At 42.2% G+C, this 10,163-nt stretch overlaps 1 protein-coding gene across 1 annotated transcript; it reads left to right on the top strand.

Moving 5' to 3' along the window:
- The first annotated feature begins 550 nt into the window (after positions 1 to 550).
- LOC131241272 (cation/H(+) antiporter 18-like) lies at positions 551 to 9,521 on the top strand. The gene is made up of 4 exons (XM_058240034.1): positions 551 to 730; positions 4,917 to 5,163; positions 6,458 to 7,459; positions 8,251 to 9,521. Exons 2-4 carry the CDS (start codon positions 4,969 to 4,971, stop codon positions 9,451 to 9,453), a joined length of 2,400 nt encoding a protein of 799 aa, XP_058096017.1. The 5' UTR covers positions 551 to 730; positions 4,917 to 4,968; the 3' UTR covers positions 9,454 to 9,521.
- Positions 9,522 to 10,163: the final 642 nt, after the last annotated feature.

Below are 10,163 nucleotides of genomic sequence, written 5' to 3'. Positions count from 1 at the left end.
CTAATATGCAATCCCGGGCTGAAAATCCACCGGATCCTATGAAAACCCTTCTGGATAAACTCGGAGTGTCTACTTACCAAAACAAAATTTGGATATTCTGGTAGGGCATGTTGGTTCATACACATGCCCTCAACAACTGCAGACGTCGAACATTTGTTTTGCCTTTCTAGCCATTCAAATCGTGGAACAAACTTCAGATAGATGATAAAGCGAAAAATTATAGTGATCGAGTATCCAGTCACGGTGATTGGTGGACGTATACCAGATGGTTAAAATCCGTATTCAACAAACAAATGTCCATTGATCAAAGGTCAAGATCATCCAATAATCAAATCTACGCTTGTAACCACCCACATTGGGTTCCACACCACGCCACGTCTCCAACTCAATAGTGCATGCGCTTTCGCACGTGTCAACCGGGTAAGCATGACGTGCACCCATTTGAATGCGCCACACGTGAACTTTGAATTTGGACCGTTGGCATATTTCATTACATGTACGGACCTGCATCGAATTAGCATACCTCCCTAATAAATACAATGAAGTCGGTTTCCCGTAAGAGAAGTTATCTTCCCATATTAGAAAGGATTTCAATCTTCTTTTGCCCTTTTGAATGTATATTTCCTCTCACACCTCCAGAAGAGAATTTCATGGATTTTCTAGACAAGGAGAAAGAGAGGCGGCGATCGTAGAGGTAACAAGCTCCGGGCATTGCTTGTCCGTCCATCAGGTAATACTCCCATCTTATTTCTCTTCTTTTTAAGGGCCGTGATCAAAACCTCGATATATATCTGTCCTCATTCTTGTTCCTTTTACGAAAATACCCTTGTGGAGAAAACGAAAATACGAAAATCTCCGGTGATTTTCAGTTGATGTGGTGATAGAGCGATTTCGAAGCGTGCGAGGGTTTTCTTGCGGGCAATATCTAGGAGGACAGGAAATACCCCTGGAGTTGTGTGTTTTTAGAGTGGAAATAGTTGGTTGAAGATGTAGATTTTAGTAGAGATAGGGGCATTCTTGGTTTTTTAAGGCTATGACGTGCTACCACGTGCATCCCGCTAGAGATGGAAAAAGACAAAAACAAACTGAACAAGTTTTGCTGGTAGGAGAGAGGTTGATTTTTGGCAGAGAGTGACGTTGGATACGTGTCACAATCAGATCCGTCCAAATTCTGGGCCATGTTTTAGATTGAGTATAAACCGAAAATTAGATCGATTCAATCCCTGAAACCCGGTTAATCGAAACTGATTAGTAATTATCTTCTAGTCTAACCGTCCATTCGACGGCCACTGATCCAAGAATTAAATTGATCGGTCCGTGTTTTTCTTTGGGTTGTGATCAATCTACTGTGGTTCATAAAGTTGGATGGTTTGGATTGGGGTTTATGTGTGCCACGTATACAACTGCTATCTGTATGTGTAGATCGTTATACTCCCCTTCTTCCCCCGTACGTGCCAATCGCTGCATTGTCTGTTGGGCTTTTAATGGGCTGGGCTGGTCAGCAGGCTTTTGGGTTGGGCTCTGGCTGGAATGGCAGAAGACCTAAGAAATGGACCTGGGTCTAAATTAAAGCTGCTTTTTTAATTAAGCCAGTGTCGCGCTGTATTTAAGAACCTGTCGGCTGGCCTGTAACGCAGATTGCCTACTGACGGTGCCAGTAGCAAGTTGCTACTGGGTGGTGTTCTGTGGGCCCCATCATGCTCAATGTGTTTTATCCACACTGACCATTTTTTCCGGATCATTTTAAGGCATGAACCCAAAAATGAGACGGATACAAATCTCAGGTGGACTACACCACAGTAAGCAGTGGTGATTGAATACCCACCATTAAAAACTTATTCGGGATCATAAAAAGTTTTGGATTCAGCTTATGTTTGTATTTTTCGAAGCTTGTGTGACCTTATCAAGAAGTTGGATGGCAAATAAACAATACAATGGTATAACGAAGTTTTTAACAGTGGGTGTTCAGTCAGCACTGTTTTCGTACGGTGTGATCCACCTGAGATTTGGATCTACTTCATTTTTAGATTCATTCCCCCTCACAGTTTCCTGTTTTCTGTTTTCTGGTACATGTGGTCCACCATATAACGTAAACATACGAGTACGATTGTACATGGCTGCCGACTATTTTGTTAGCCGTTCATTCTCTCAAGCACGTGGGGCCCACCTGATGAGTGGACCATCCATATCTTTAGCTAAGAAACATTGAACATGGGGCTTACCTTGTGAACACTCTTGACGTGGGACTTGGCACAGATACACATTCCTACCATGGTTCGACAAAAAGGAAGTGAGCAATACATTTCATAACTTTTGATCTAAGTATCGTTACCAGGGCAGAACTTATCAATCTTTACTGTAATGGTCTATTTAGGGTGAACAAACTCACAAAATGGGTCACCTCCGTCCATTTTGTTAAAAAATATTTTTAGTAATTCTAATTTTTTAATATATTTTTTTTATTTTTAAAGTTCTAAATTTTTCTCTTTTTTAAAAACAACCTGTAATCATGATAGGGTTCTTTTATCAAAAGTTTATTTAGAAGTTTTATTTTTAAAAACTAGAATTTAAAAGAGTTTAGCTAAAATTAAGATTTTTATTAGAATTAAAATTTTACTATTTTTGGTAAATACAATTTTTAGTTTAGGTTCTTTTTTTATTAATAGTGTAACAGGGACATGTATCAATCAAATTTCTATTTTATTAGAATTTATTTTATAACCTATCTCTTTCTATTTTATTAAAATTTGTTTTATAATCTATCTCTTCCAGTAAATTTGAGGAATCTTTGTGAGGAGTCCATGTAAACTCCGTGGAGTCGGATTAATTATAATTATCCCTTGCAGAAGACCTTGCCATGCCAAATTCTGGGTCTGAGGACGAGGATTAGCTACTGTCAGGTTGAGCTGCGATGTCAGTCTCACCATGATGTATGTGTGGTATCTACATTGTCTATCCATTTCCAGAGATCATTTCACGGCATGAATCAAAGAATGAGTCAAATACAAAGCTGTAGTGGACCCATTAAGGAAAACAGTGAATAGAGTGACATCCACCGTTGAAACCTTCCTAAGGTCCACTGTGATGTTTATATGAGATCCAAACCATTTATAAGTTAAAAAAGACATTAAAAAAAAAGGAAAACACAATATCAGCTTAATTGCAAATTTTTGTGACCCTTAGAAGTTTTTAATGGTGGGTGTCACTCTCTCCACTTTTTTCTGTGGTGGGGTCCAGTGGAGCTTTGAATCTGAGTCAATCTCTGGTTCATGACCTAAAATGTTCTCTCCAAATGAATGGATGGTGTGGATACAAAACATACATCATGGTGGGACCCACGTAACTTAGTTACGTGAATCAGCGAGTCTCGCCACATAATGCATGTTTTGTATCTCCTGCCCATTCATTTGGAGAGATCGCATTAGGGTATGATCCAAAGAATGATTTAGATTCAACAGTCTAGAGGACCGCACCACAGGAAACAGTGGAGAGAGTGATGCCCACCATTCAAAACTTCTAAGAGCCACAAAAGCTTTCGATCAGGCTAATATTTGTGTTTTCCCTTCTTTCATGTCTGCCTTATCACATGAACAGATTGGATTTCAAATAAACATCACGGTGGACCTTCGGAAGGTTTCAACTGTGGGCATCACTCTCCCACTGTTTTCTGTGGTGGGGGTCAACTCCAGCCTTGAATCATGCCCTAAAATCATCTCTCCAAATGTACGGACGGCGTGGATACAACACACACATCATGGGAACGTGATGACATCATTTCAGTAGCGAGTTCGCTACTGTCGGGTTCAGTAGCTAATCCGCGTCCGTCTCATACATCGTATTTTAGAACACACAGATTTCCTGCGACGAGTTCCTACGCTTGAAAACTAGGTAGGGCCCACCGTGATGTTTTTTAGAAATCTACTGCGTCCATCCGTTTTGTGAGCTACCTTTAGGAGAAGTTGCTAAAAGTGAGCAGCATCCAATACTCAAGTTGGCCGTAGTAAAGGAAAAGGTGTTCAGGAAAATTCTTACCGTTGAAACCTCCCTGGGTTCGAAGCGATGTTTACATGCCATTCATACTGTTAATAACGTCATTAGTACTGGGATGAACTGAAAACAAGAATATTAGCATGATTCAAAACTTTTATGGCCCCACGAATATTTCAACTCCAGACGTTCAATTATCACGTTTTCGGCCTACTTAAGCATTGGATACGGTTCTTTTTTGGCCTAATATCTTAAAATGAACTCACAGAACGAATGGACGGGTAAGATTTCTCACAAACATCACAGTGGGCCCCACCTGGGTTCCCAGCGCAGGAACTTCCTGCGAAAGGCTTTCGCAGGAAATCCGCGTCTTCCAAGGTTAGCTGTTTGGGAATCAGATTATAAGCTCATGGATCTTAGGAGCTGCTATTGCAACGGTAGAGCATTAATTGCATGGAGTAACCCTTTAATACTTTTATAAGACTCTCATTTCGAGGATTCGGCCCGTTTGGTTTCACTTCTCAAAAGGGCGTTCTCAAAAAGGTTTTTGTCTTTACTTGGAAAAATCAATCGAATTGTTTTCTCGAGTGTAAGATAAGACTGGGTTTTGCAAGCCCATCCAAACGCACTAGGAGAGATTTGAATTCCGTTGATTTCACAATTAACTTGCTCCAAACAGCTCCCTTTTAGAGTTTTATAAACTGGGCTAATCACTTAGTTAACTGAGTCACCTTACCGAGTTAACTCATTTCAGTCGTTCTTGTATTCATACAAAGAGATTGTAAGTTAAAGAAAAGCTCATGCTTTTAATCTTCGGAAACTAATTGTTTTAAGTAAACATGGGTCGTTCAACCGAAAATAATCACAGGCGTTATCTAATTTTTTTTTTTTTTTTTTAATGTATTTATTTCAGACGATTTTTGTTACAGGAGTTTGAATTGAATTGAGGGTAGAAGAATTGAGCCAGACTCCTTTCACACAATGTCGAATGCTACTGTACATGTCTGTCCTTTGCCAATGAAGGCGACGTCGAACGGGGTATTCCAAGGAGATAATCCTCTCGAATTTGCACTCCCTCTAGCGATCTTACAGATATGCCTTGTGCTCGTCTTCACGCGCTGCCTAGCTTTTCTTCTCAGGCCTTTAAGGCAACCTCGTGTGATCGCCGAAATCATTGTAAGTTATTTTCTTCTATTCTTTTCTTGCATTTTCATTGTGTTTTTGAAGCAGAGTTACCTGTTTGTGACGAATAGGGAGCTTCTCTGTTGTGGACCGAGTGTGTACGTATGCGGCCCCTGCTTTATTCAAGCAATTGATATGATGGCCCATCATGGATGGACCATGCTTACAAAATTTCTCAAATTGGACGATTCTAGCTGTTGAATATTTGGTCTTTCTTCCACTGATTGTGGCTTGTTAGTGCGACAATGGATTAATTAGTCGAGGAGATTTTTTTTCCCCTTTTGGTATGGTCCATTTATGATAGGGGCCATCAGATCAATGCTTGGATGAATCAACGATGAGCCGTCAGTGGCATTATAGATATCAGTAGAAGAAAGCATTCTGCTCTTTTAACATTTCAACCATTATTAAATGAAAATCTAGATTATTTTGTGAGGGGATAAGTAATCATTTATCAGAGCAGCCCATTAAGCAGGGCTCAGATGGGAGTATTTAACATGAACTGGGGACGTGAATTGCATACTGACACTGCCATTGCTGTGTGGGCCTCACCATAATGTATGTGTTTTATCCACGTCATCCATCCATTTTTTCAGCTCATTTTAATGCATGAGACCAAAAATGAGGCGGCAGATCCAAGTCACAGGCACATCTCAGGAAAACGGTGGTGATTGAAAACCCACCATTAAAAACTTCATAGGGCCGCTGTAATGCTTATTTGCCATCCAACCTGTTGATTAGGTGTCACATACCTGGATTAAGGCAAACACCTATGTCATCTTGATCCAAAACTTTTGTGGCCCCCCAAGAAGTCTTTATTGGTGGCCGTTTAATCACCCCTGTTTTCCTGTGATGTGGTCCATCTGCCTAATTTTTGGTCTCATATAAAACGATCAGGAAAAATGGATGGACGGCATGTATAAAACACGTACATCATGGTAGAGCCCACAGAGCACCATCCAGTAGCGCCACTGGGGCCAGTATGCAATCCGCCTCCCCTGACCTGGCCCCCCAAGATCAGGCTAGTCATAAGGTGGTCTCCATGGTTACAACAGCAATGGACAGGTTAACAGAGTAGCCAACATTCCTTATTCTATCATGGATGTTAGAGTTGTGTCATTGTTTACTGAAAAACCACACAAACTGAGTTGACTCGGCTGATTTCTTACTCAGAAAGTATTAAGTATTGGTACATAAACACACAAACATACACAGGCACGTAGACATACAATCAGATGGATTTGTGTCAATGTATGAAGGAGTTCATGACTTCTCTTTTCAAATGCAGGGTGGGATTTTGCTGGGTCCATCAGCTTTGGGCCGCAGCCAAAGCTATCTGCATGCAGTTTTTCCTTCCAGGAGTATCACAGTCCTAGACACACTAGCTAACCTTGGACTTCTCTTCTTCCTTTTCCTAGTGGGACTCGAACTTGATCCAAAGGCAATTCGTCGGACAGGCACAAAGGCCCTTGGCATTGCTGTGGCTGGTATCAGCCTCCCTTTTGTGCTTGGAATCGGTTCCTCATTTGTTCTCCGACAAACAATTGCCAAAGGCGTGCGTGGACCGCCTTTTCTCGTCTTCATGGGTGTGGCCCTCTCTATAACTGCCTTCCCTGTCCTGGCCCGCATTCTTGCTGAGCTCAAGCTCCTCACCACTGATGTAGGTCGCATGGCAATGTCGGCCGCTGCTGTCAATGATGTCGCCGCATGGATCCTTCTTGCGCTTGCGATTGCGCTCTCTGGATCTGGCCACTCCCCACTGGTCTCCCTCTGGGTTCTACTTGCTGGGGCCACATTCATCATATGTGCTATCTTGGTTCTTCGGCCGATCTTTTCATGGATGGCCCGCCGGTCTGAGGAAGGCGAGCCAGTGGATGAAATCTACATATGTGCCACCTTGGCTACTGTCCTGGCAGCTGGGTTTGTGACGGATGCTATTGGAATTCATGCGCTTTTCGGGGCTTTTGTCGTCGGCATTCTCATCCCGAAGGAGGGGCCTTTCGCAGGTGCTCTGGTGGAGAAGGTGGAGGATCTTGTTTCGGGCCTCTTTCTACCATTGTACTTCGTTTCAAGTGGGTTGAAGACCAATGTAGCCACCATTAGTGGAGCTCAGTCATGGGGGCTGTTGGGTTTGGTGATAGTTACTGCCTGTGCAGGGAAGATCCTGGGTACCGTGGCAGTCTCAATTGCTTGTAGGGTGCCTGTCCGCGAAGCTCTCACTCTCGGATTTCTCATGAACACCAAAGGCCTGGTAGAACTTATTGTCCTCAACATCGGCAAAGACAGAAAGGTATCATGGTTTTCTCCACAAAAAAATACAGTTTTCTTCCATCTCTTTTCCTTTGTTTGGGCGGGGCTGATAATTCAGCCGATTATATGAGTGGTGGTTCTGCTCTGCATTTGGGGCAGTGAGATTTTAGGAACTGCATTGATTTAAGCAGGATCAGATCATCAGGATGAGACAACTGAAAAGCCCAATATAGTGTGAAACAACCACTTGCTCTAAAAGGTTGAGCTGTTAGAGGATGGTGTGTCAATGTATATCAAGGGTCTGTGCCATGAAGCATGTCCTTATGAAGCGAGCACTGAATCATGGACAGCTCATATAACTATTTACTTCCCATTAAGACTTATCTCTTAGAATTTAGGTTGTTTTAGTTCTTTTCTTATTAGTTATTAATATTAGACATGTTTTGATTGGTGAAAAGAGGTTTTCTTCTTACAAAGTTTGAAAACTCAGAAACCAATATTGCACTCGAGAACCTAGCTTTCCCATTACCAGGTTTTAGTTTCACCATATACAAGCAGGCCAAATGCTGAAGGACATGCATAGGGCATTTTAATTCCTAATGACTACCAAAGTGGGATGATTTTAATTCCTAATTATCTCCGAAGGTGTACGCTGACAATTCCTTTCGTTGAAACGATAGCAATCCTGCTCTAGGGTTAGTCCCTCTTATGAATATAGCATCATTGTTTAGTCTTTATTGTATTGAATTACTGCAATTCACACATCCATTGAAAATCCAAACACCTGCTTATTGAATGCAAAATAAACAGAAATGATCTTTGTGATTTCAGGTGCTGAATGATCAAACGTTCGCGATCATGGTGCTCATGGCACTCTTCACAACCTTCATCACCACACCTCTTGTCATGGCTATATATAAGCAGGCGAGGAAGGGGAATGCTCCCTACAAGCATCGAACCATACAACGGAAAGACCCAAATTCCCAGCTTCGGATCATGGCCTGTTTCCACAGCACAAGGAACATTCCGACGGTAATCAATCTCATTGAGGCCACTAGAGGGACTGAGAGGCGATCAAGGCTATGCGTATATGCAATGCACCTTATGGAGCTCTCAGAGAGGTCGTCGGCAATCCTCATGGTACACAAGGCAGGGAAGAACGGGCTGCCATTCTGGAACAAGATGCACAGGTCAGATTCGGACCATGTTGTCGTTGCCTTCGAGGCATTTGAGAGGTTAAGTAGGGTGTCTGTAAGGCCCATGACTGCAATTTCTGCACTCTCTGATATGCATGAGGATATCTGTATGAGCGCGGAGAGGAAGCGTGCTGCGATCGTGATTCTACCATTCCACAAGCACCAAAGGCTCGATGGGGTTTTGGAGACGACGCGGGCAGAGTTCCGGTGGGTTAATCGGAGGGTGCTCGAGCATGCACCATGCTCAGTTGGGATACTCGTGGACCGCGGCCTAGGTGGGACTGTCCATGTCTCTGCGAGCAATGTCTCATCCTCTGTTGTGGTCTTCTTCTTTGGTGGGCCTGACGATCGTGAGGCTCTAGCGTATGGGATGCGGATGGCAGAGCACCCTGGGATTCTGCTGAAGGTGGTCCGCTTAATGTCAGAATCCAATGGTGAGATAGTTGCAGACTCTGTAATGATCAGTATAGATAGCAATGCTGATGCCAAACAAGAATCAGAAGATGAAGGGCTCCTTGCGGAATTACAAAAGAACATCAGGAAAGAAGGTTCAGTTCAGTATGAAAAGAGGATGGTAGGAAACAAGGTGGAGGCTATCTCAGCCATTCGAGAATTCAGCCAGTGCAATCTGTTTTTGGTGGGTCGGGTGCCTAGTGGCTTCGCAGCGATGTTCCTGGATGAAATTAGCGAGTGCCCCGAATTGGGTCCCGTTGGAAGCTTGTTGGCTTCCATGGATTCCTCGACGACGACGGCATCAGTTCTTGTGGTGCAACAGTATTCTGGCGAGATGGGATCGTCCCACAACCCGTCAGCGGGTTATGATTCTGAGTCAAGCTGAATGGAATTCATGGGTTCTGTTATTGGATGCGTCTTCTAATAATACTAATAATACATGTAAATAGATGTTAGAAACCACGAATCTCTTGGCCCGCTTTGGGAGCGTGGATTTGGAAAGCACTAGAATCCAAAGCACAATTACATTCCAATGAAGGTGATTCCGAATTCCCATTAGCGTTTGGTTCAAATGCACTCGAATCTAAATCTTCTGTCCGAGAGCTTGTATTTGATTAATTAAATAAGTTTTCATATACTAAATTATATATATATATATATATTTGTGTGTGTGTGTGTGATATTTGATAAAATGATTATAATAAGCCCAGTAAAATACATACTTTGCTAAAAAAGAAAAAAGATGAAATTTTGAGCCTTTGGTGGGTCACAAATGCAAGGATTACAAACAAGCGACTCACCAATATTTTTTTAACCATTCACTTAGATGTCCAACGTCTAGATGGTTCAGATCATTCTATTGATGTGATTTTAGTGTTGTATTTGATAATTAAATCGTTTTGGTATCATCAACCTGTCATGTGTCCAATAAATGGGTAGCCTAAAGGCTTCTATGATGTGTGCTACTCTCCTCCTTGTAAAAAGAGGCAAAAAAATGCATTTACTTTGGATTAGCCTGTAATCTCAGTGTTTTGCTGAGATTTCAAAACACACTAAAATTATGGCTATTTGGATTTGAAATATACTCATTTACCA

This window comes from Magnolia sinica, chromosome 3, assembly GCF_029962835.1.
Source record: "Magnolia sinica isolate HGM2019 chromosome 3, MsV1, whole genome shotgun sequence".
NCBI lineage: Eukaryota > Viridiplantae > Streptophyta > Magnoliopsida > Magnoliales > Magnoliaceae > Magnolia > Magnolia sinica.
Note: the sequence above shows the minus strand (reverse complement) of the source record. Positions and strands in the feature narration are given on the sequence as shown.

Excerpts from the sequence above, each read along its gene's own strand:
- LOC131241272 (XM_058240034.1), top strand. The coding sequence starts at position 4,969 with ATGTCGAATGCTACTGTACATGTCTGTCCTTTGCCAATGAAGGCGACG. Across the intron at positions 5,164-6,457 it reads GTGTGATCGCCGAAATCATT|GGTGGGATTTTGCTGGGTCC; the intron begins GTAAGTTATTTT and ends TTTCAAATGCAG. Across the intron at positions 7,460-8,250 it reads ACATCGGCAAAGACAGAAAG|GTGCTGAATGATCAAACGTT; the intron begins GTATCATGGTTT and ends TTGTGATTTCAG.